This window comes from Heloderma suspectum, chromosome 17 (genome assembly GCF_057233095.1).
Source record: "Heloderma suspectum isolate Gila_16-S chromosome 17, 16-S_ref, whole genome shotgun sequence".
Classification (NCBI taxonomy): Eukaryota; Metazoa; Chordata; class Lepidosauria; order Squamata; family Helodermatidae; genus Heloderma; species Heloderma suspectum.
In genome coordinates this window covers 7,265,569-7,291,171 of record NC_139474.1, presented here as the reverse complement: position 1 = coordinate 7,291,171, position 25,603 = coordinate 7,265,569, and the positions used below count along the sequence as shown (strand labels likewise).

The following is a 25,603-nucleotide window of genomic DNA, read 5'->3' as shown; positions in this document are numbered from 1 at the left end:
AAAGGATGCTGGGTTTTTAAAAGAAAATACATTAGCCACGCCCCTTTTGCCTTTGGCCATGCCCACCACTGCCATGCAGCCCCCGCAGAGTTTCTCGGAAATGGGATGCGGCCCTCGGGCTGAAAAATGTTCTCCTGCCCTGCCTTAAGTCTATAAGCTTGCCCTATAAGTTAACATAGGAACATAGGAAGCTGCCTTGTGCCGAGTCAGGCCCTGGGTCCATCTAGCCCAGTATAGTTGACACTGGCTGGCAGCAGCAGCTCTCCAGGGTTTCAGGCAGGAGTTTTTCCAGCCCTACCTGGAGATGCCAGGGATCGAACCGGGGACCTCCTGCTTGCAAAGCAGGGGCTCTGCCACTGAGCTATGGCCCCTGAACTCTGTTCTCCAAGGATCCTTCGTTCTGTAGCCAAGACAGCACCATCCACAAATGGGGGCGGGGGTGGAGAAAATGATTTTACGGGGAGGAAATCACTGGGTCTTTTATGACCTGCTCATCACCAAATTTGGCTCCAGCCAGGGCAATCAGCTGATAAAACGGAGCAGTCCGTCAGGTTTAAAAATGCCTACGAAGCCATATCGCAAATGCTAAAAGAAACCAACGTCTCTCCCCCTCTGTATCTTTCTGTCCTCCGAGGTTGTGGTCATGGAAGGTATGAACAGCACCGGCGAGCGGCTGATTGCCTCCAAGCTGTATGAGGTGAGCAGCTGCTGTTTTATGGCTGTTCTGCTGCTATTTTCTTCTTCGTTGTTTCACTACTGTTTTTTACGCTGCCTCTGACCATGTTCGCACGGAACGCTGAGCCAGAACCGCGGGAAATCCGGGCTTACCGTCCGTGAGCACGCATGCCTCGGTTGCTCCCGCTTGGCTCCTCCTGTGTTGGACTACGACTCCCATCAACCCCTGCTAGCACGGCCAACAGCCGGGGGTGTTTAGTCTGATATTTATATATTTATTTCATTTCTGTACCGTCCAATAGCTGAAGCTCTTTGGGCAGTTCACAAAAATGAAAACTACAATGGGCACCCTAAGACAATATAAAATATGAACACTTAAAACCACAGTATTAACAGTACAACCTGAATAAAATCTAGCAGCAATGCAGAGATTTAAAATAGAGATTTACAACACCAGAGCTAAAAGATTAGGAAGCTAAAGCTAGGAGGGTGTGAGGTTGGGGAACACCAGGCGAAAGCAACCAATGACTAACTAGGAGGCCGAAGCGCGGCCTTGTGTCCGAACCAGAACATCTGGTTTGTCGCTTTCCTAACTAACAAGCTGAAATTTGCAGCGAATGTTTGAAGTTGGCGCCCAGTTCCTGGCTTGCTTGGCAACCGCAAGCCAGGAGTCCAGCTTTGGAAGTGACTCTAATCTGTTGGATGTTTAACTTGCTGAGTGCTGGATATTGGGTGATGTCTTAAACTCGGGGCCGGCCCTACCATGAGGCAGTGTGAGGCAGTTGCCTCAGGTGGCAAAACTGGGAGGAGGCAGCAAGGTGTTGGAGGACCCTCCTAAACTGGCCCTGAGCCTCCTACACTCGCCTTTTGCCCTCTGGTGCAGTGGAAGATCCTTCCATTTGCTTGCGTTGAAGACAGATTCATCTGCCAGTCCAGTCGGCTTTTGTCCATGGAACAGGAGAGGGTGCCATCTTCTTGATCACCTCAGGCGGCAGCATGTCTCAGACCAGCTTTGCTTCAACTTGGGGCCTGATCTGCTCAGGATTTGAAGGTACTAATATGGCACAGGGGCAGCTGGTGACTCCAGTTCCCGAGGGGCTGTGATTCCATCCAGAGTTTCAGTTACCACCAGCCAAAACTCCTAACAGCACTGTCCAAGGTGCTGAACCCACTTTGGGGGCAAGGTTCAGCACTGTGGATAGCACCTTTCAGCACCTTGGATAGCGCCGTTAGAGTTTTGCCTGGTGGTAACTAAAACCCTGAATGGAAGCATAGCCCCTCCGGAACTGGAGTCACCAGCGCCACTGAGTAGACAGACATGAGTCAGGCTGGTACCTTCTGTTTAGTGAGGGTCTGTCTAGTGTGGGTCTTGGCTATATCGGGCCCCAAGTTTAAGGCAGGTGATTATTTCGTTTTGTGAAAATTTTTGATTTCGTGTATGTACAGTGGAAGCTGCCTTCTGAGGGCTTGACCCTAAAATGCAGGTGGGGAACATCAGGGCTAGACATAAAATCCGGCCCTGCTGCGGTCCCAGTCTGGTTCTCTGAGCTTACCCAGATGGCCCCTCCCCCTACCCTGGCCATGCTCCTTTCCTCTACCCACCCCAGACTCCTAACAATTTGGTGGTTTTCCCAGCTTTTGCGCAGTTTTAGCCCCATTCTAAAAAGGTGGAATGCCTCTCCTAAGGGCCTAAAAGGTGGCTTTTAAATAACAAAATCCACTTTCAATGACTTGATGATATTGATGATGATTTTTGAATTGCTCACTCTACCACATACCATGGCCTTTATTTTTTTATTAATTACTTTTCTGTACTGCCCAGTAGCCAAAGCTCTCTGGGCGGTTCACAACAATTAAAACCGGCCAAAAAAAATTATTTATTTATTTATTTATTTCACTTCTATACCACCCAATAGCCAAAGCTCTCTAATGCAACCTAAGACACGGTATAAAAGTTATAAAAGTTCAAAACTGCAGCATAAAATAGAAGTTAGAAACCAAAACAAAACCTAGCAGCAATGCAAAGATTTAACATTCAGGAACAGATTTAAAACAACAGAAACTGAAAGGCTGAAATGCCTGGGAAAATACGAAGGTGATGTCTCTGTCTGATTGTGTTTTATTCTTGCAACCACTCTCTTGGAAGCTGGCAGAGAGAGAGAGAGGTTTGCTCCGGACTTGAGTTCTGTGACTGAATGAGGATAAGCCTGTTGTGTGTCCCTTTTTGAAATAAAATAAAAAATCTAAAAGCTTTAATTTCTTCTCTCTGCAGGGGGTGCCACTTCCCTTTCATCAGCCTACAGATCAGGCCCAAGGTGAGTTAGACCCAGTTGTTTATTTTCTTAGAAGAGGGCTCAGCATTAATTAATTAATTAATTAAATTTCTTAATTGCCCATCTGGCTGGTCAGCTGGCCACTCTGGGCGATGTACAACAGTACAATTTAAAACAGTAAACATGAAACATTATTTAAAAATACCCTAAACCACCCCAAATGCCTGCCTGAATAACCAAGTTTTCAGTGCGTGGCAGAAGCTCATTAAAAAGCATTGTCTAGAAGAGCACCCCCCCCCCCCCGGAACCCTGTGTTGTCCAGACACTTTGGACTGCAACTCACATCACCCCTGCTCATTGCCTTGGGCTGAGGGATTGGAGCCCCAAAACATTCAGGGGGCTGCAGTTCCCCAGCCCTGATCTAAGGCATGAGTGTTTGTGGATATTTTCCATCATCTCCCCCACCCCCCAAGCCTTCCTAAGTCGCTGCTGCTTTTAAAATCCTGCTCAGCTCCTGGGGTTGGCTTCTGAAATTGTCACCAACCTTTTCCTCCATACTGTATTCTGGGTCTTCGAGAATATGATGGATGGATACTATGGATTATATTGCTGTCTTTTAAAGTTTTGATATTTTATATCATTTTAACATTATTGTTAATTATATTCTAACTTTTGTATATTTCTATTTATAGGTTTTAACTGTATAAGTTTTTAATGCTGTAAAGCCACCTTGAGTGGGAAATAGACAAATAAATAAATAAATCAGCCATAAGGGCTAGAAACTTCAATTAATAAAATGCACGTGCGCGCGCGCAAGCTCATTTTTTCTGCTTTTGATCAGAATTGGAACTCACAGCCTCAGATCTAGTCTCAAGCCAGCATGTGTCAATGTAGGAAGATGGCTGGAGGAACTTCGGGGCAACCTGAGCCCGCATTTAAAGCCTTTTCACCCTTTCAGATTCGGAGCCGCAGATGGTCTTGGTTGCTTGTGGCCCGTATACCACCTCAGACAGCATCACTTACGACCCCCTGCTGGACCTGATAGACGTAATTAATAAAGACAAGCCAGATGTTTGCATTTTGGTAAGGTTGCTGCTTCCATGACTGCTTTTTAGATTGTGATGGTGAAGAGGAGGAGCAACTCCGGGGGCTCTTGTCAGCGGGCCCCTGCTGGGGTTTGGGCCCTTTGCAGGTGCCCAACCATGCCTACCCTTGACGCCGGTCTTGAGCTCCAGCCAGCATAGCCTATGGTCAGTAGTCTTGGCATGGAGGTTTGAAGCTTACAGAGGCAAAGGGAAAAACGGTCAGGCTTAGAGGCCTGGAGTTTTTTGTTAGGAGGGGGTATCCCTGAGAGGAGTAGTTTCATTTCCCTGGCTAAGTTTCGGTTTCATTTCCCCAGTTGAGTTTCATTTCTTCAGACTTGAAGCAGTACTGTCTGTTTTGAGGGAGGAGGGTATATAAAAAGTCAAAAAGACCAGAGCAGTAAGAGCAGAGTCAGGAGACAAGAGCCTGAAGAGGGAGCAGGAAGAAGCTGCCTAGAGGAGTCTGAGTATAGGTAGGGTAACGGAACTTGTGTTTTGCAACTTTGATTTTCTTTTCATGCCTTTTGTATCACTCAGCTCTATTGTGTAAATATCTTTAGTTGTGATTTGCTTGCTTGAATTTACCAGTAAGCTGTTGTGGTTAAACCCTGTGTCTAGCGTGTCAGTCACCCCACGTCTACAAATTAAACCCCACGTTACTGGGAAGGGGACGTTTAAAAGAAGGAGGATGGGACTCTTACGGAGGCAAGGGATCCTTAAGGGGTTGCTCAGGGGGTCCAGGTCATAAGGGGAACTCTGACACTTGGCAGCTGTCATCCAAGACGTCTTACCTGAGAGTGAGTCTCATTGAACTGAGTGGGGCTTACTTCTGAGTAGGTGTGCACAGGATTGCACCATCAATCTCTTAGGCACATTGTTCCACTCATTCTCGGAACAGCCATTCAAGCCAACGTAAGAGCCCTGGAGGATCAGACCAGCATCTCACATCCCAAAGTGGCCAGCTGGATGCCTCTAGAAAGGCCAATGGCAGGGCAGGAAGGCCTCCCCACTCCCCTGCTGTTCATGACCTCTTGTGGCAGGGAGCTCCCTAGATCAAATTCCGCCTTGTGTAAAGAAGGTCTCCGGTCTGCCCTGAATCTAGAGCAAGGGTGGGTGACTTCCAAATCTTTTGGACCACAACTCCTATCTTCCCCAGCCAGCTAGCAAATGGGGAGGGGTCCACAGAAGTTGTACGCCAAAACATCTGGAGGGCTGCCAGTTTCCCACCCCAATCTGCAGCCGGAGGGATGACCCCGAGTTCGAATCCAGGCTCTCCCAACTGGGCACCCTCCAGGTTAACTCAAAGCGGCCTCTGCCTGGAACTCTTATCACATTTGGCAAGCGCTTGGGTTTTCTGACGCTTTCCTGCCACTCCAGCCTTGGAACTGAAACGCATCCTTTTCCCTGCTGCCTTGTCTTAATTGCTCGGCGCCTCTTCGGGGACCTTGATTGGTTTTTCAGAAATGATGGTGGCGGCGGTTAATTAGGGCGTTGCCTTCTCCTCTGGAGTGACCTGTGTTTCCTTTGATTGTTTTCAGCTTGGACCCTTCCTCGATGCCAAGCACAAGCAAGTCGAGGTGAGCCCAGAGCCAGGCGGGGCGGATTTGCAAGTTCGAGATTTTCTGAGCTGTCGTCTGTGTGGGTTTAGAGGTTCCCCCTGCTCCCTTTTGGAAGCTGCTGTAGGGAGGTGCCCAGAACCATAACCCGGGGGGCCTGGGAGCTGTGTGGGCTCAAGGATCTTCCCCAAATCTCCTTGAATTTTCATCTTGCATTTTACGCAACCGCTCCCCCCGCCCCCAGCAAACTAGTCCTCTTGGAGGAGAGCTGAGGAAAATCACGTAGGCATGTTAAACAAAAAAGCCCAACAAACTAGTCCTTTTGGAGAGCTCCTTTAGAGTTCTGACTGAAACCCTGGGCAGATTCACTGCCCCACTGACATCAGAGTCACCAGCCTCCACTGGAGCTATTTCTTCATCTAGCCCAGCAGTTTTGGCTCTGACTGGCAGTGGCGGCTCTTGAGGGGCTCAGACAGAGAAGAAGGGTCTTTCTCACTCCCTGTCCCTCGATCCTTCTGAGTGAAAATGCTGGGACTTGAACCCGGGACCTTCAGGGGCTCTGTCAGTGAGCTACTATTCTCCTTTTCCATTTCTCTTAGGACGGTCAGCTCACCTCCTCCTTTGAAGAAGTCTTCAAGGTGTGCATGAAGACAATCATCGAAGGGACGAGGAGGTAAGGGTTCAGTCTCCTCTGTCGGGTGGCCTGGGGTGCTCCAACTTGAGCACTTGCCCCCGTTCATGTTTCTCAAATAAGCCATGCTGGGGCAGAAATCTGCAGCCACATTCTCTCACACGCCTGACACACACACCCTCCTCTGCCATCCCAGTTCACAGAGCTCTGCACTTAGCTGAAAGAGGGGTCAGGAGCGCCCTGCAGGCTGATAGAGGGGGTGCTCTCCACACAATGAACAATTAACTTCTGGAACTTGGAGAGGACCTCCGGCTTCAAAAGGAGGCGGAGGAGAACTTCCCCAAGCGTGTACAAATAGTGCCATATATGAATAACGGAAGCTGTCTTACACTGAATCAGGCTATGGCCTGGTTCTCACATCAGCCAACCCATAGTTTATTTAAACTCCCATTGTCCAGGTTTGTCTGTGGACTACAACTCCCATTGTCTGTGGTTCAGTGCTATGTGCACCCAGGGGTAGGCAGAAGGTAGACCTCCAGAACTTTTGGACTTCATCTCCTAGAATCCCCAATGATCAGGAATGCTGGGCGCGGAAGTCCAAAACCAGGAAGTCCAAAACCAGAATGTCCAAAACCAGATGTCCAAAACGTCCAAAATAGGAAGATCTAACTTTCTGCCCATCCCTGATGTACACAAACAGAAAACTCGAGCAAAGCTTTAGGCTCCTGCCTTCCCCATTCCTCCCGTGCAGCGGTGTGTGTGTGTGTGTGTGTGTGTGTGTGTTTGGGGTGGGGGGAATAAACCATAATTCGGTTTCACTTCCCTCGAATCCTGGCTTCTTGTTGATCATGGTTCAAACTAAACTCTAATGAGGTTGGTCAATTGTTAAGCAAGCCAACTTACAAATCCAGCATTCCTTTAGCTGGCTTGTTTCACACATGAGAGTTTTCCTGGTTCACACAGAACGACAAACCATGAATTGGGCACCATGAAACCGAATGCCAGTTTTTCCTCCTCCCGGCTGTGGGAGGGGTGAGGGGAGTGTTCAAGCCTGGGGCTTCATGCAGGCTCCTTTCTGGTCATGCCTTAGTGCTAATCTGTGGTTTAGCACAGGGCCAGATTAAGACATGCTGAGGCCCTAGGGCATATCAAGATTCAGAGGCCACATACCTTAAAAAAAAGTGTATTCCGTTATGGTCGCAACAGTAATGAAAGGGTGTCCCCCAGCGTTAGGGGGTGCTTGTAGTTAAACAGCATTAGATAGCCTTCCCCAAAGATGGGTATAAAAGCATTAATAAAGTAAGTTGATCTGAAGTTCTCCTAAACTGGCTCTAATTTGAGCTGATTGCTTCCAATACGCAATGCTGTGTTGCCACGCTCTCTCTGTATAAGGCAATACTGCTGTAAGTCACACCAGACTTTCCAACATATTTAAGCCAAAGCTATTTCATCTTAGTTATCTCACAGCTTAGTTATCTCCAACATATTTAGGGGCCTCTTATTATATGAGGCTGTAAGCCATGTTCCTAAATCTGGCATGCAAATACACCCAGTATCACAACACATCACAACATACCTGCGACAGGATGCCTGTCCCCCCTCCCCCCAAAAAAGATATTTAGCGAGCAACCTTCTAGCTTCTTAGAGAGCCAGTGTGGTCGAGTGGCTAGAGTCCTGGACTAGGAGCTGGGAGATCCGGGTTCTAGTCCTCACTCAGCCACGGAAGCTAACTGGGTGACTCTGGGCCAGTCGCAGACTCTCAGCCCAATCTACCTCACAGGGTTGTTGTTGTGAGGATAAAATGGAGAGGAGGAGGATTATGTACGCTGCCCTGGGTTCCTTAAATAGGGGGAAAAGGCGGGATATAAATGTAATAAATAAATAAATAAAAATAAATAAATAAGTCAGTACATTACTTAACCATTTCGCTATTCCTTTTAATTTCAGTGCCACGTAGTGGTGGTGTTTGCGGGAGGGTTCCCCCACCCAGAACCTGTCTGCTTGTTAATTACTATTCTGCCCCCCCCCCCGGTGTGTTTTGCTCCCCCCTCAAGCTTCCCACTTACATCTTGGCAACTCTTTTTCTCCCCTGCCCCCCAACAGTTCTGGCTCACACCTGGTCGTTGTCCCTTCTCTGAGAGACGTCCACCACTTCTGCATTTATCCTCAGCCGCCTTTCACCTGCTACGAGCTATCAAAAGAGGACAAGCAGGTACTCTCACCATTCAGAGAAACCACCATCGTTTAAAGGGTTATGGGGGGCGGGATTCCCTGGAGGGGATCTCCTGGAGGGGATCTCCGTTTGCTCTCTGTCAACTGTATTGTAGAGGTTCATGGCTTTCAAAAACACCTGAGTGCCATTTTTCTTGGTAGAAAGGTGGGGTACAAATCCAATTAAAAAAATAACACTTTCTGGGAACCCCAACATTCCTTGGACGTCTGTTGGACCACAAAAAAGTCCCATCCTGCTGACAGTTCTTGAGCCAATGGGTTGCAGGGACACCATCCCTGCAGCCTGCAGATGATGGGGGTTGTAGTTCAACACATCTGGGGGGTGTCAGCTTGGAGAAGGCTGCTGTAAGGCCTGGGCTGGGGCAGAAAATTGATCTCTAGATGTTTTGGACTGCAGCGCCCAGCTTTCCTGACTATGGGCCATGGTGGGTGGGGCTGATGGAAGTTGGGCAAAAGATCCACCTTTTGCCCACCCCTGCAGTAGGGTCCAAGTCACATTTGCCTTTTCCAACCTGGTGCCCACTGGATGTTTTGGACTACAACTCCCAGCATTCATAACCATTGGCCATGCTGGTTGGGGCAGATGAGAGCTGTAGTCCCAAACATCTGGAGGGCGGGGAAAGCTGCATTCTGTCTTTACATGGCAGATTTCAGAGGCGTTCAAATGAACACCCGAGAGGGTAGCAGGACAGTGTCCACAGGCCACGACGTTTCCCGAACTCCCGGGGGGGAGGGTTCAAACACCCCTTTTTGTGGATCTGGCATGGCTTTGTGCGCTGTGGATAACTGAACCTCGTGGAAAAGCAGGAACAGATTCAACGACCAGCAGGGGGAGCTACGGGGTGGAGAAAAGGGCATTCTGCTTTGAACTGCAACCCGCTGAGTTAATCTTGGGCAAAATGGCGAAGTTTCTGCTACTTCTGGTGGGAGGTTTTGAAGGAGCTTTTAGTAAAAACCTGGGGACAGCGGAGGGCAGGAGCGGTCCAGGGGCCTGAAAGCTGTCCAGCATTGGGCAGTAAAACATAACACTGCGGGTGGAGGTCTGAGGGAGAACTGCCTTTTCCCATGAGCTGGGTACAGTCTGCTTGTTCATAAAAGCAGTTCAGTTCCAAAATGGACAGTGTGGTGTAGTAGTTAGAGCGTTGGACTGGGACTTGGGTTCTAGTCCCCACTTGGCCATGAAGCTCACTTAGGTGACTTTGGGCCAGTTACAGACTCTCCGCTTCACCTACCGCACAGGTTGAAATGGAGCGAAAGGACCACGTAAGCCACCTTAGGTTCCTCACGGGAGGAAAAGCAGGCGGATATAAATCTAATTAATCATGATAATCATGTTTTTCATTTTTACTCTAGGGTAGGCGCAGGCCTTCTGATCTGGATCGGGACCCTAGTGTGTGGCAGTGGTGGGGGGGCTAATGTCTGGATCAGGAGCCCTGCGCCTCCTCCAGAGCAAAAAATGAAGAGAAGACATCGCTGCCAGACACTGATTTAAATGCATAGCTCTTTTGGAGCTCAGGCTGCTGGACGTGGACTTTGCTCGCCGGGCAAGGACCTCTCGGAGTTGTTTTGCTGCCTGGGCACTTGGCTGGCAGCGGCCTTTGCCTGGAAGGTGCCACCCAGGCCAGCAAACAAAGCCAGTCAGGGAGAGGAAGCCTGCTTATCGCCAGGCCTTAAGTGCGTGGAACTCAAATAAACGGTGGATTCTTTCCTGGGTTTAGCCCTCACTCCCCGTTGTTTCTCCTGGGTCTGGATTGTAGGCTGTAAGCTCCATGGGGCAGGGGCCTTTTGTATCCTGGAAGGCACCTTACGCAAGGCACATTTTTATATCCTGTACAGCGCCTTTTGTATCTCCCCGCAGGGCTTTTGCTGGGGAGAGCGCGTGCCTTCTTTTAAAGTGAAACCGTCTTTTGCTGTCATGCAACCAAATTTTGGAGGCAAATGTGGTAGGAATGTGCCCCCCCAGTGGATTCCAGCAGAGGGGAAGGATTGGTCCCTGGATCCCCAGAAGTTGCCAGACTCTACTCTTACCGGCTGCGGCTCTCCGGTAGAGGCTATCTACCCTCCCCTCCCAAAAAGAAACCAGCCTGCCGACCTCTCTCCGTCAGGGTTGGGAAGCAGAGTAAACCAGGATCTAGCAAGAGGCGATGTTCTGGATACTGGTGGCTGGGAAACTTATTTGAAAGAAATTTCATACTTGAGGCAAGACAAGGGCTCCTGGGATATCCCTGCCAGCTGGGCTTCTGTTTTGTTTTTTAGCCCTGTGGGGCTTTTTGTTATGAACTCAGTTTCTCAAGGGAAGAAAGCGGGGGATACAGCTTTCATTTCCAATCAGGGCCCCTTCGAGGAAGTCTTCGTCATTTATCCTGCATCATGAGAGTCAAACAGGGGACTTTCCCTTCAGCAGCTGAAGTTGCTGGAGCGGGGAGGCCAAGCGCACGGCACTCTCTTGCACAACCTCGGCTGGTCGTTGTTTCTTGCATCATGTTCGGGGAATGCCCTCAGGACAAATCCGTGGGCAGTTCCTTCCCAGACCCACCCCTCCTGAAATTTCTCACCAGAAGCAGAATTTGGCTGCAGGCCTTCTCGGCTGAATCGCTTCCCTCCATAACACCTCTTTACATGTGTTCCTTATAACTAAGTGGATGAAAGTTGATGCAAAGCAGTGTCATGGTTAGAGCATTCGACGTGGTCTGAGGAGGCCTCAGTTTTCACTCCTTATTAATCAAGATCCCTTGCTCGTTTTATTTTCTGGATTTATTTTTTTACAACTCATTTTTTAAAAAATTGATTTTTAAAAAACTTTGCACCGCCCTTCCTTCTCACGGATACCAAAGCAGCGGGCACCTAGGCGCGAGTAAAACGAACCACACCCAAAAGACAAATCCGATAAAACAGTTCAAAGAAAATCCTTTGTGAAACAATTTAAAGGCAGCTTAGATGGCAAAGCAAGACGGAATGATGCAGCCACCTTGAAACGTAAATAGAAAACGTTTTTGTCCTTGTGCCGAAAAAATTGTAATTTCAGCGTTGGCCGTTCTTCCCTTGGGAGAAGATGTGGGGTGCCATTGCAGAGAAGGCTCTCTTCCTTTTTGCCACATAACGAACTTCTCTTGGCAAGTGTACAAAGCATTTAACTCTGCCATTCAGACTGACAATCTCTCCTGACTTCAAACTAAATGGACTGCAAAGCTATAAGATCATAAGAAGAGCCATGCTGGATCAGACCAAGGGTTCTGCTCACACAGTGGCCAACTAGCTGCCCACGGGAAACCCACAAGCAGGACAGGAGTGCAACAGCACCCTCCTGCCCATGTTCCCCAGCAACTGGTGCACACAGCTGGACTGCCCCTGATACTGGTGGCAACATTCAACCATCAGGACTAGTAGCCATTGATAGCTCTCTCCTCTAGGAATTTGTCTAACCCCCTTTTAAAGCCATCCAAATTGGTGGCCATCACTGCGTCCTGAGGTAGAGAATTCCACAGTTCAACTATGTGCTGTGTGCTGATTTGGGAAGTCTGCCCTTAGTGGCTGAAGGAGTTACTGCAGCCTTCAGTTATATGGACACATTAACATGAATTAAAATTAATGCATTTTAAAAACGAAATGATCCTGCGGTACACACCCCTGGGGTCCCCGTAGTATGCATGCCAGGTTTCAGGCATCTAGGTTTCATAGTCTTAGTGCTATGGCCTGGACAGACAGACGTGCCTCCTCTTTTATTATAGATACATGTTTGAGGGTTTCACTTGAGCTCTCGATTCCGGAGCTGCTTCGTAAACTCTCCCAATCCCCCCCCCTTTTTCTAATTCCAGAGGGTGCTCTTTGTCTCGGATCCCTGCACCTTGGAGATCAACGGGGTGGTTTTTGGCCTGACCTCGGTGGACCTTCTGTTTCATATGGGTGCTGAAGAAATCAGCAGGTAATGTTCCAAAGCAACTCTCTCAGACCTTTAAATTGCCAGCAATCAAGGTGAAGGGTGGGATTAATCTCTTCTCTCCCATGTAAACTTGCTGACGAATAGCGTGTCCATATTGGGGGGTCCTGTGACTCGGAGGTGGATGTGACTTCCTGGTGATCAGCATTTCTTGCACAATCCCTATTGCTTTATTTTATCTCCTCTGCTAATCTCTAGACTGCCGAGCATAAAAGAAAGAATAGAACTTGTTACAAAGGAAGAAACTGGGGTGGGGGGAAGCTGAAGAAACAGTGATTCAAGCATGATTCAGAATCCAAAAGTGTCATTGTTTTGCGAGAAATTATAAATCAGCCCTGAGCTTTGACGTCACAATGAACCTATCTCAAGTCATCCCTGATTTTTGAGTCAGTTTACAAAGCATGCTTCCTGTTGTTGTTATACATTTCTGTACCATCCAATAGCCAAAGCACTCTGTGCAGTTTGCAAAAGATGAAAACCTTAAAAATACAATGTAAGACGTAATATACCAAAACCGTTTACGTACAAAATCAATTTAAAACAATCAACAATTTAAAAAAAATGCCAGGACGGGTTAAAACCTCTTATGGTGTCAAATTCCTGGGAGTAGAGGAAAGTCTTAACCTGGCATGAGAGGATGACAATGTTGACGCCAGGTGAACCTCACTGGGGAGAGCGTTGCGAAATCAGAGGGCCACCACTGAAAAGGCCCTGTGCCTTGTCCTCATCCTTTGAAACTCCCTCAAAGGACACACCTGGAGGAGGATCTCCAATGACCATTGTAGTGTATGGGCATGTTCCTACCAGGAAAAGCTTTGGTCCAGAGACGGTTTTAGCTCCTTGGAGCAGAACATGGGTCTCTCTGTCTCTCTTTTTGCTTGCGCGACCCTAAAGTTTGGTTATTAATGCTCATGGCACTCCATATAGGCTGTGCGGGGGCAAGAGATATCTCAAATGTGCATCACAGTAATCTAAATTCTGTGGCTCAGTGTTGCATAATTCCTTCTGAAGGAGTGAGGGCTTGAACCCCAATCTTCCTCTGGCAGCATGCTTATCTCTCTTCAACCCCCTGCATCCTCACAACAACCCTGCGAGGGAGGTTAGCTGAGAGAGGGTGACAGGCTTGCTGTCTCCTGGCAAACCTCATGGCTGGATGTGGATTTGAACCCATATGTGACGGTTTTGTTGTTTATGGGGCCGTGGTATTTTATTGATAATTGCTTTTAGCAGTTTTAAATGGTTTTAATTTTTCATATGTTTTGATTTTGTTGAAAATCTCCCTCAGTCTTTGTTTTGTTTTGGGGGAGAAAGTCTAAGAAATGTAATTGTTAATAATAATGTATCATTGATAATTGTGCATTACTAATACTTTATAATAATAATATAACAATATAATTTATACTAATAATTGATTAATAATAGACCGTTGTTTTTAGCTGTTTTAAATGGTTTTAATTTTTCTTATGTTTTAATTTTGTTGTAAGTCTCCTTCAGTCTTTTTTGCAGGGAGGGTGAAAGTCTAAGGACTATAATTATTAATATTAATAACCCAAGTTCCCTTGCTCCTTGTCTGTCCCTCTAACTCAGGGATGGGGAACCCGTGGCCCTCAAGATGCTGTTGGACTTCAATGCCCATCAGTCCCAACCAGTTGTCAGGGACGATGGGACTTGCAATCCAACAACATCTGGAGGGCAGCAGGTTGCCCAAACGTGTTCTAACCACTGCACATCACTTTGCCTTAATAGCAAGTTTGGTTGCCCTTCCGTGCCCTCGAGACTCTGCTGTGGAGCTTGGGAAGTGGGCAAATGGAATGCGGTGCTTCTGAGCGCATGCAGAGTCCTTTCGCCACACCACCCTTCAGTCAGTGAAAAAACAGACGGCTGGTGGGTAGGCTTTTCAGAAAGTGCCTCTTTAAAAAGAAAGGACAGGAAAAGAGACAAGGTGGACAGCATCCCTTCCAGGTGTCCAGTTCTTAAGAATTCCTTGCAGGAAACGGCCTGCGCTTTGAGAGGCGTGCCAGCGATTTGGGGCCTGCGAGGTCAGCCAGTGCAAGTGGCCTGTCAAGAAATAAATCAAGTTCATCCTAGGCCTCGAAGGGTCTGTGTCACATCCTCTCCCTTCCTCCTCTTCATGCACATCTGTCATTTGCTTCCTCTTTTATGGAGAGGCGGCTCCCCTTTTCCCGGCTGTTGTCATTTTTCCTCTCTGTGTTCAGCCGAAGACTTTCATTGCTGCCCTTCCCTTTCCATTTTCTTCCTCTGTAGCATTGACCTACATCAGCCTTCCCCAACGTGGTGCCCACCAGATGCGTGGGACAGGGGGATGCTGGGAGTTGTAGTCTGGCGGGCACCAGGTTGACAAGGCTGCTCTATATCAGGGGTGGGCAGAAAGTAAATCTCCAGATGTTTTGGACTTCAGCTCCCAGCATTCCTGACAATTTGCCATGCTAGCAGGGGCTTCTGAGAGTTGGAAGTCCCAAACATCTGCAGATCTATGTTCTGCGTACCCCTGCCCTATAAACTAATAGTGAAGTCAGTTCTCCCATGTCTACCTATGTAGCCAAAACAGCCCTTATGTGCCCATGAGCAGGGGAACCCCGAAGTCTGCAGAAGTACAAAAGGATTTTTGTGGGGAGGTGGGGAAAGAGCCCAATAGGAACTGAGCATGTTCAAAGGCCATGACTGATGGGGACAGGGGGACAGAAAGGTGGTGGAATGGAGTACGTTCGAAAAGGGCACAGCTCTGCGCTGCAACGTTTTGTCACAGCTTCTGCTTGTTTTGTTTCTGGAACGAGAGTGAGTGTGTAGGCTGGCTACGGACCTGCTCAGAATCCACAAGGGAGGGTGCAAACGGCCATCTTCCCTGCATACTAGCAAAACCAAGACGTCTCCTTGGAGCTCTTCTGAAGGAAGCTAATTGCGACAGCCACCTCAAACTCTTCACCCTGACATGGGGAGAAGCTTCAAAGCATGCCAGTATCTTAATCCAGTAAGACTCATGGGGAAGCACAAGACCTAAACTTGCCCTGAAATACCAGGAAAACAGGTTGCTAGCCCTCATGGCTGTCTCATCAGACTTTTCATTTTGTTTAGAGCTTCAGGAACTTTTTATTCTCAAGGGAGAAGATGACTTGATTGTTGTGCTGTGTGGAGTAACTGAAACAGCCGTCTTCCTAAGTTTTTCCAGATGAGAGAAGCAAGCTTTTGAGTCACGCAGAGTTTGTCTTCAGGCCAAGGAAAGCAAAGGCATGTTGTATCGCTAGGGTGGCTGCATTCCTCCCATCCCTTCTTATGCCCCAAAGAATACTTACTGGCTAGTTTAGCTGTTTCAAAGAAGGAGCAGTGGGAATCAATCATTAGGTGAGCGGAAGAGAGAATTTTCACAGGTGCAGCTTCTCTTTGCCTCCCGGTACTGCGGGATGTCAAGCCACCTCTGCTGGAAGTCCCCTCTTTTACATTTACAGGCCGAGGGAGCTGTGCTGTTTAGTTCTTGTATCTGATCTGCTCCAGATGTGTGCTGATGTACGTGTAATGCAGGGCCCCCCCAAGCTTTGGGAATTGCAGGGGGGCTTAAAACCGACATAATGAACTGCGTTGTGTGTTCCTGCTTTTTAATGCACCACCCGCCCACCACCCCAGTCTAGCGAGGGAGTCTTGTTTGCCTTTGTGGGTCTCGTATAAAACCTCAGATGCCTTGTTTTTCCTTTGCCCTCCGTAACGTGAGCGTGTTCAGGCTTGAGAGTTCCCGTGCCTTTCGGAAAGTGGAGAACTTTAGGAGATGGATGTGTCGAGAGGGTTTCAAGAGCAATTGCCAAAATGCCTGTTGGCAGAGATTGGAGCTTCTCCATCTTTGGCTGCAAAGGACATAATCGATCTGATTTCGAAGAGATTGGAACTTTGTGCTTGGTGGGCAGAAGGCCACCTCTGGCATAAGCCCAGCATGTATTCCTCCTTCCTCTTTGCCCAAACATATGACACACTAGCCTGCCGGTGTAACTTTGTACAACTTTGTTCGCAGCTGCCTGGCTTCCCTCTCCCTTCGCTTTGCCATTGCTACAATCCATTAGCCATACAATGTACGCCAGAGGTGGCCAGAAGCCAGATCTCAAGATGTTTTGCACTTCAACTCCCAGAACCCCTGCCGGCATGGCCAATGGTCAAGAATTCTGGGAGTTGAAGCCTAAAACATCTGGAGATCTCCTTTTCTGCACACCACTGATGAACCTATATTTTAGGATTTCAGATTAGATTAGATTTGTTTCTTTGTGTGCAATCATCCAGAGGCGTGGTGGTAAATGTTGAAGTGGAGGCGCTCATCAGGACAGCCCCCATGCCACACCCCCGAGGAGAGCCGAAAAATGTGCCTGCTGAGTTGATCCACATCAGCAAAAAAAGGCAAATGCTATTTTGGGTTTCATTAATAGAAGTATAGCTTCCACATCCTGTGAAGTACTAGTTCCCCTCTACTCAGCACTGGTTAGGCCTCATCTTGAGTACTGGGTCCAGTTCTGGGCACCACACTTTAAAAAGGATGCAGACAAACTGGAAAAGGTTCTGAGGAGGGCAACAGAGATGATCAGGGGACTGGAAACAAAGCCCTATGAGGAGAGACTGAAAGAACTGGGCATGTTTAGGCTTGAGTAGAGAAGACTGAGGGGAGATAGGATGGCGCTCTTCAAGTACTTGAAAGGCTGTCACAGAGGAAGGCCAGGATCTCTTCTTCATCATCCCAGAGTGCAGGACACGGAATAATGGGCTCAAGTTACAGGAAGCCAGATTCCGGCTGAACATCAGGAAAAACGTCCTGACTGTTGGAGTAATATGGCAATGGAACCAATGACCCAGGGAGGTGGCGGGCTCTCCCACACTGGAGGCATTCAAGACGAGGCTGGACAGCCATCTGTTGGGGATGCTTTGATTTGGAGTACCGCACTGAGCAGGGGGTTGGACTCAATGGTCTTGTAGGCCCCTTCCAACCCTACTATTTTATGATTCTATGATTCTAAACCAGCTCTAGCAGTTTTATCTCCACCAGGAACAGGTCTTTTGTAAAGCTGACAGGCCTTAATTGCCCATTCAGGACCAAGCTCCTGCAGAATACTTTGCATTACAACAGGGAACAAATATAAAGTTGCTGGGAAAATTCATTTCCCCCTAGGGATGTACGAAAGTCACTTTACCTTTTCGCAGATTCTGTTCATGGTGTGGGGGGGCGTTCCGTCCCTCCCCCTGGAATCCTCGATGGGGGGGAGGCGATCCGGTCCTCCCCCCCGGAATCCTCGATGGCCGGCTGTGCTCCGCAGAGAAGCCGGCCAGGGCCATCCGCAGCCGGATTTCTGGCTGCGGAGGGCTCTGGGTAACAAAAAAAAAAAATGCGTACGCAAATGGCGGCGGCTACGGCCACCGCCATTTGCTTTCCTTATTTTTTGCCGTCTTAGTCTACATCAATATTTACGTAGACTAAGACGAAGAAAAGAAAGGGGGACGCAAATAGCGTAGTGGGCACTATTTGCGTTCCCCTTTCTTTTCTTTGTCTTAGTCTATGTAAATATTGACGTAGACTAAGACGGCGAAAAATAAGGAACGCAAATGGTGGCGGCCATAGCCACCACCATTTGCGTATGAGTTTTTTTTTAAACCCAGATGTGATAGGCTATATAAGTCTTTACGTAGCCTATCACGTCTATGGGGGAAAAAAAGAAAAAGACCAGACTGCAAATGGTGGTGGCGGCAGCCGGTCGGAAGACCAGCCACCGCCGCTGGAGCTGCCGCCGTCCAGAACATCCGCCCCAGGTAAGTCTCATCCCGGGGGGGATCCGTGGGGGGTGGCAGGCCATTCCGCGATGGATTTCAGGGGGCCGAATGCACTGGCATTCGGCCTCACCGAGATCCGTCGCGGAATTCTCTGACATCCCTATTTCCCCCCAGCAATTGTGAGGATTGCAGTTAAACCCAGAGGTAAGAGGGAATTCTGAGGGGGGCGGGGAAATTAGCATCCCTGCTAATAAAAAAAGCGCTGGCTGGCAAGCACTCTGCTGTTCCACGGTAGTCATCCGACCATCACAAAACAAAAGTTGAACAAAAGATACTAGATAGTGGTGCAAAGATCACAGATTTCCATAAAGCGAACCCAGACCCAAGTTGTAAAGGATAAACTTAAAATTCTGCCTTTCTTGCTAAACTATGTATAAAATTTCTCATGCACTTAAAAGTTCCGAATCCCCTTCACAAGGAACAGCATTCTCCTTTGAAGAATTTTGTCCCTGGCACTGATGACTGTAGGATGAAAACATGCAGTCTTTGCAGGGAGATATCTGTCTTCCCTGCAAAGCTGGTAAGTTGCAATCTCATGAATGAATCTAGAATGCTGGGCTACATAGGCTTTGGTCTGATCCAGCAGGGTTCTTATGTCCTTCTGTCCACTGAGTGAGCCTTCTTGGAAGGTGTGTGTTTCATCCTTCATGGGGAAATGAGGGTTCTCTGTACTGTATATAAAGAATTTGGGGATGGCGCTCGCCAAAAGCGTTGTGAGGCAGAGGCTGACTGATACGTCCTTACACATGGACACAGCAACTGCAGCCCTTTTAAAAGCAGCATCGTTGTGCAAGGGTTTTCTTTACACTCCTTTTGTTACGCCCTGTTACTGTTACTTAAGGGTGGAATCCTATGCACGTTTAGAAGAAAAAAAGTCCTACAACTCCCCGCTCGGCCATGAAGCTCACTGGGTGACTTTGGGCCAGTCACTGGCGCTCAGCCTAACCTACCTCACAGGGGTGTTGTGAGGATAAAACGGAAAGGAGGAGGATAATGTAAGCCGCCTTGGGTTCCTAGCGAGATGGGAAAAGGCAGGATATAAATGTTAATAATAATAAAATAGTAATAAAAAATAAGATTTTTAAAAATATTTTTTATAAAAATTATTACATTTCTATAGTGCCCAATAGCCACATCTCTCTGGGCTGTTTACAGAGATTAAAAACTTTAAAAATACAATACTGTTGCAGAGGTGGCAACTTGTAGCCCTCCAGATGTTTTGGCCAACAACTTCCATCATCCCTCTCCATTAACTATGCTGCCTAGGACTATTCTGGGTAGAGAGTTGTAGGCCAAAGTATCAAGGGCTACCAGTCCCCCCCCCCTCGCCCCCCAGCCTATTGAGTCTATTTTAAATACATGGTTTTTCAAGCCCTTTTAATTTTTCCCTTCAATGTTTTTTCCCCCTTCTCTGTGTCTTCCTGCCCAGTTCTTCCAGCATCTTAGACCGTTTTTCCCGAATTCTCAAGCACATTCTGACTCAGCGAAGGTAAGTGCATTGGTTCGGGCAGGCCAAAAAGAGCCTGTGGAATCTGTGCGACTCAGAAAAGGCCGCTTCGTTGCAGAACCTGTGGGTCAAATGCATAGAAATCTGAACTCCTTTGATTCCATTGTGGATTTCTCCAACTTCCCTACTTTGGGGTGGGTAGCATCCCTCTGGAAGTCCCCGTCTGTGTATACGAAGCGGGTCAGCACATTTCCTGGTGATGTGCACTGGTTGTTCACACAACACGACAACCCAGAGCATGTGGGTGGAGTATGGGTTGTCGATGGATCGTGGGTTGTTGTGTGAACCGAGCTGCGCGAACAAGCCATGGTTTATTAGCGTGGCTGGGTTCACACAACACAGCAACCCAGAATGCAGCAGCAACCCACACTCTGGGTTCTTGTGTAGTGTGAACCCAGGCTCTGTCTCCTAAGGGAGTAGGATATCTGGAGCTGGTCATGCGATACCTGCAAACTGTGGGAAGGCAAGAATCGAAGGCTGAGGTGGGTGGACTTTTGCTGGGCTTTATATCCCTTTTGCGGTTAGGTTGCTTATTTATTTGAAGCATTTTTATCCTGCTCATCAGCCAAAAAAAGGCTCCCTTGGGGCATGTGGCTCCCACAGCCCCCAGTGTGAAAATCTTTTCACTTTACAAAAGTGAAAGGAATTTTTAGCTGCTGTTAGCGCTAAAAGGTTCCAATTTAGCTTGTCCTGAAGCTAAATTCGACACTTTTTTGTCACGCTCTGTAGCCGCTACTGAGTGCTGAAAGGGCCAAATTTAGCTTGAGAGCAAGCAAAATGTAACCCCTGTAGGGTTACAGAGTGGGTTGCTGCCTAACGTTGGTGGCAAACCACAGATCCCCGCCGCCCCGGCACCCTGCAAACTTGCACGGGACCCCACAGAATGCAGCCTGCGGTGTGTGTGTGTATTGTGTGGTGAAAATGGCCCCTGGACTTCCTGAATTTGTCCACCCCGATCTAAAAAGACATGACACACAAGGAAAAAGAAATGGGGCGGGGGGAGAGGAAGAAAACGAAGTCTTCCAGTAGGGCTGGTGGAATGGCCTCGCTTCCCGCTCACATCTCCCTCAGCACAGCCGTACTGCAGTTCTTGCAAGCGGTGTGGTAGCTCCTTCCCCCCCTCATCTGCCCCCCAGCTACACACAAAATATATATACAAGTCTGGTAGTCTGCATAAGCAGGCCAGAGGGGAATTCTGTTTAGCAGAATCCTAAGCTGCTGTTTCTCCCAGCCTTGCCACGGTGGAAACGTGGCAGGAAACGCCCCTGGGGACATGGTGCCTTTTTTGGCCACTGCATGTACAGGCAGCAGACCTCCCAGAAGGGCTGGCTAGAATTAGCAGCAACGTTGGAAGGCATGGCTGGGTGTTCTGCTGGTACCCGGGGGGGAAGGAGCAGCTGTTTCGTGTGTCCGTGTATGTCAGGCAGAGCGTGGCAGAATGGAAGGTAATGGGATCGTCTTCTTTTTTCTCCCACCCCCCCCGCCTCCCGCAATCCTGAGCAGTTACTACCCACTCTACCCTCCAGTGGAAGAGATGTGCATTGATTATGAGAATTTCTACCAGTACGGGCCTCTGCCCGTCACGCCAGACATCTTGATCACTCCGTCGGACCTGAAATACTTCATTAAGGTGTGGGGAAGGACAGGGAGGAAAGCTGCCTCCAGGAGGGAACTTGGGGATGTAGAAAGCCAGCTGGAATACTAGAACCCAGTGGGGTCATTCCGTGCAGCCAAATGGTGGGAGATTCGGGACAGATCAGAGGAAACACTTCTTACTTGGATGGCAGACCGCCTGGGAATCAGGCTTTCTGCACTTAGCAGGGGGTTGGACTCGATGGTCTTGCAGGCCCCTTCCAACCCTACGATTCTGTGATTCACACTGCATCGTTAAACCGTGGAATTCGCTAGTGCAAGACGTAGCAATGGCCACCCATTTGGATGGCTTTAAAAGGGGGTTAGACAAATTCCTGGAGGAGAAGGCTATCAAGGGCTACTAGTCACAAATGGTGCTACAAGCCTCTTTCTGGGTTTGCCCCTCTAAAGGCACAGTCCTATGCATGTTTAGACAGAAAGAAGTCCTATAACTCCCTGGCTGGGGAATGCTGGGAGCTGTAGGACGTGTTTTTTTTTGGCTAAACATGCATAAGATTGCACCCTAAAGATGTGAGCCCAGTTACAAATAGTATTTTCTTTTTAAGCACATCAGCACTGTGTAATGTCTGAGAAGAGTTTGCACTTTTCAAGCCACCTTCTCTTGCCCTAATTTTTCTCCGTCTCTCATAATATTAAAACCCAAAGGGGTCATCCCGTGAAGCTGATTGGTGGGAGATTCAGGACAGAGAAGAGGAAGGACGTCTTCACACAGCGCATAGCTGAACTATGGAATTCACTAACATAAGACATAGCAATGGCCACCAATTTGGATGGCTTTAAAGGGGGACTGGACAAATTCCTGGAGGAGAAGGCTACCAATCGCTACTAGTCCTGATGGCTCTGTGCTACCTCCAGAATCAGAGTCAGGATGACTTTGTACACCAGTTGCTGGGGAATGTGGGCGGGAGGTGCTGTTACGCTCATGCCCCGCTTGTGGGTTCCCAGTCGACAGCTGGTCGGCCACTGTGTGAACAGAATGCTGGACGAGATGGACCCTTGGTCTGATCCATCACAGCTCTTTTGGTGTTCCGACGCTCAAAAGCTTTGCTGTGTCACACTAAAGCCTACTCCAGCCTGTGTGAAGCCAGGTCCATTCACTAGCTAAGAATGTATGATCATAAGGAGAGCCCTGCTGGATCAGATCAAAGGCTTTTTTAGCTTACGGCCTTCCCAGAGGCAGCTGGTTGGCCACTGTGTGAACAAAATCCTGGAGTAGAAAGGCCCTCAGTCTTATCCAATAGGGCTCTCCTTATGTTCTTAAGCCGGACCTTTATATCCAGTCTTTTCCAGCAATGCCGACGTATCAAACTGGGGATCTTTTGCAAGCAAAGCGTGTACTCCACCGCTGAGCTATAGTCCTTCCCCTAAAATAGAAAGGAAGATTCTGGTCCTCATGGTTCTGAGTAAAGGGCTGGTTTAAATAAAGACAGGGGAAGCTGCCTTCTGCTGAGTCAGACGGTTTGTCCGCCTAGCTCAGTACTGTTTACACTGCTTGGCAAAGGCTTTTCTGGGGTCTTTTATCCAGCTGTACCTGGAGACGTCAGGGCTCGAACCCGGGACCTTTTGCTTGCAAGGCAGGTGCTCTTAACGAGCTGTGGCCCTTCCCACAAATCCACACGGGGATGCACGCTCCACCCCACAGCGTTGTGTGCAAAGGTCTCTGCAATTTTGCCTGCAGGACACGATTTGGGGCGTGGAACAGAAGGTATAGTAGGCGTAGAAGCAAGGCCCGTATTCAGAGGTTTGAGAAAACATGGTCTTAGACAAGTTCATATAGAGCCCACGTGCAGAGTCTCAGACCTCAGGGTCAAATCCAGCCCTTCAGGATTCCTCAAAAGTTCCTCTTTCCCTGGTCCCCCACCCCCTTCCCTCCAAGCACTCATCGTTTGGTGGCTTCCTGGCTTTAGTGCAGTTTTTTCCCCATTCTAAAAGGTTGAAATGCTTCTCTGAAGGCTCACTTACTGGCAGTAACCGCTTTAAGCTGAAATATCCTTGGATTTTTGTCCCCTCCCCTTTGGCTCCAGCCCCGCTCACCACCGGAACGCGGTCCCCAAGGGCTTCTCCGAAATGGGATTTAGCCCTTGGGCTAAAATCGGTTCCGCATCCCTGATACAATAGGTACATCTATCAACCACTATTGTATCAATCAAACCTCCATGTTCGGAAGCTGTCTACCTCAGGGGATTGGCTGCTGGCAAACGGGACAACCATCACGTCTCATGCGAGCGCTCAGATGCATCCAGCCATCTGCTGTTGGAAACAGGATGCTGGGTTAAGTGGACTTTTGTTCTAATCTGGCGAGGCTGTTCTTAGACCCACGTTAGACAGGCTGAGCCCCAAACATCAAGTGCCTAATCACAGGTTCCCGTCTTGAACGAACAGCCTTTAATTGTGTTTGTTCTTTCATTTTAATTTTCTTCTTGTTTTTAATGTTCCTCCCTTCGTTTTGTGCCCCTCCCTAGGATGTCCTCGGGTGTGTCTGTGTTAATCCCGGCCGGCTGACGAAAGGGCAGGTGGGAGGCACCTACGGGCGTTTGTGCGTCCAGCGGAAGGTCTCCGACGGGGAGCGGAACGCTCCCTGCCTCGCTGCTCAGGTTGTCAGAATCTAACCCAGGCCTCTGCCCTTTAACCTCCCCGGTTTTGGCTGCTGCTGGACCAAAAAGCATCTTGGAGCCGAGGCAAAGCGACGGGGAGGGATTTCTTCCTCTGACGTTTTGGGCTGCAGCTGTTTGGGATCACGCTGTCTGTTTTGGCAGCCAAAACCGCTAAAGAAGATCCGCTTAAGTTCTGTTGCAATTTCCCCGTGTTGGGCAGGGCGGGAATGCGTTTGCTTACGTTGACGGTCTGTTGACACCACACTTGGATAAATAAAGAATCTCCCTGTTGGTTGATCTGCTGTATCTTTATTTATTTTATATTTTGGGTGCATGGGGGATGCGTCTTCCTCTCTGCTCCAAAGTTCATGGCCTTCACGGTGTCTGAGGTTCAAACTACACGTTACCTTAATTGCATAGCATGCAGCTGAGAATATTATTCATTATAATTATTAATTATTCTGGAATAAGAGTGCACAGCCCTGATTCAGCCTGGGACTGCCACGTGGCGGGAAGGGAGAATTAAACCTTCCCTCACATACTGAGTTTCCCCCTAAATCTCCCCACTCCTGTGGGGGGGCTGGTTAAAAAAGAAAACTCCATTTACTCTGGAGTAAAAAAAAGTATATCCTGAAGTACACCATTAATGTAATGTGTAGTTTAACCCTCAGCGCCATGACTTAGGGATGTTTTGTTTTGTCTTTGATTCTAGGCCCGTTTGGGCGTTCGGCCTCCACACGATTTCTGTCACATGAGGGGGAGAGCGGTGCTGTGCTCACTGCCCCTAACCCTTTTTGTGACCCTGAGAGTTGACCCTAGTGACTTCCACGTGTTGGAGGCGGACGGTCTGTGTGCTCCCTACGTGCTTAGAAGAGGCCCCCTGTTTAAGTTGTCTCTCTCCAAAACATGGTAGTAGTTCCAGCTGTTGGGACACTATAGAGCAGCGTCTCCGCCTCATGGGACAGGAATTGTGTGAGGGTTGAATGCCCAAATAGAGACTCTGTTTGTTTTCCCCCCAAAATTAAGTGGACAAAAGCGGTCTCTGGGTTGGAAAGCTGAAGGTCTCACATCTCGAGTGTTGACTTACAAGGGCCCTGAAAAAAGCCGCCCGATGGAGTTCGCTTCCGCTCCTTCCCCCTTGGGTACACAAGGGCTACTCTGGCAAAGAGACTGAGCTATGACTCGCTCAGGTGGCTTTAGGCAAGGGGTGGGCAGAAAATAGCTCTCCAGATGTTTGGGGACTTCGACTCCCAGAAGTCACTGCTAGCATGGCCAACGGCCAGGAATGCTGCGAGTTGACGTCCAAAACATCTGGAAGTCTTTCTGCCCAACCCTGGTCTTAGCTATGCCTCCCTCTCCCTCCCTTTCTTTCTCTCTCAACCGCCCCACTTGCAACGCAGAGATCATAATCATTGTGACTTGACTTCCGAGCGTCGTCGTGAGGACTGTTGCTGGAATGTATGTAAAATGCTTTGAAGGCGGTGAAGCGCTACATGGGTATAAAGTGCCCTTATGGACTCAAGACTTACTCCAGCACCTAAAAAGTACTGTGGCTCAGTGGCAGACAACATGCCGTTTGATCCCTGGCATCTTCGGTCAAAGCTGAACAAACTCCTGCTTGAAACCCTGGAGCGTTGCTGCTGCCGGTC

At 48.6% G+C, this 25,603-nt stretch overlaps 1 protein-coding gene across 6 annotated transcripts in view; it reads left to right on the top strand.

The window, feature by feature from the left end:
- Window positions 1–24,256, top strand: part of POLA2 (DNA polymerase alpha 2, accessory subunit) — a 37,589-nt gene extending 13,333 nt beyond the window's left edge. For 3 of the 6 annotated variants that reach the window (XM_084824195.1, XM_084824194.1, XM_084824192.1), the window contains 10 exons: window positions 635–697; window positions 2,948–2,990; window positions 3,907–4,031; window positions 5,569–5,607; window positions 6,186–6,259; window positions 8,321–8,429; window positions 12,265–12,371; window positions 19,630–19,689; window positions 21,211–21,337; window positions 23,823–24,252. In XM_084824195.1, coding sequence (XP_084680321.1) covers window positions 635–697; window positions 2,948–2,990; window positions 3,907–4,031; window positions 5,569–5,607; window positions 6,186–6,259; window positions 8,321–8,429; window positions 12,265–12,371; window positions 19,630–19,689; window positions 21,211–21,337; window positions 23,823–23,969 — 894 coding nt within the window. In that variant the 3' untranslated portion in view covers window positions 23,970–24,252. Of the gene's footprint in view, window positions 1–634; window positions 698–2,947; window positions 2,991–3,906; window positions 4,032–5,568; window positions 5,608–6,185; window positions 6,260–8,320; window positions 8,430–12,264; window positions 12,372–19,629; window positions 19,690–21,210; window positions 21,338–23,822 lie in introns of all 6 variants that reach the window. The other 3 variants (XM_084824198.1, XM_084824197.1, XM_084824193.1) reach the window with 2 other exon arrangements.
- Window positions 24,257–25,603: the final 1,347 nt, after the last annotated feature.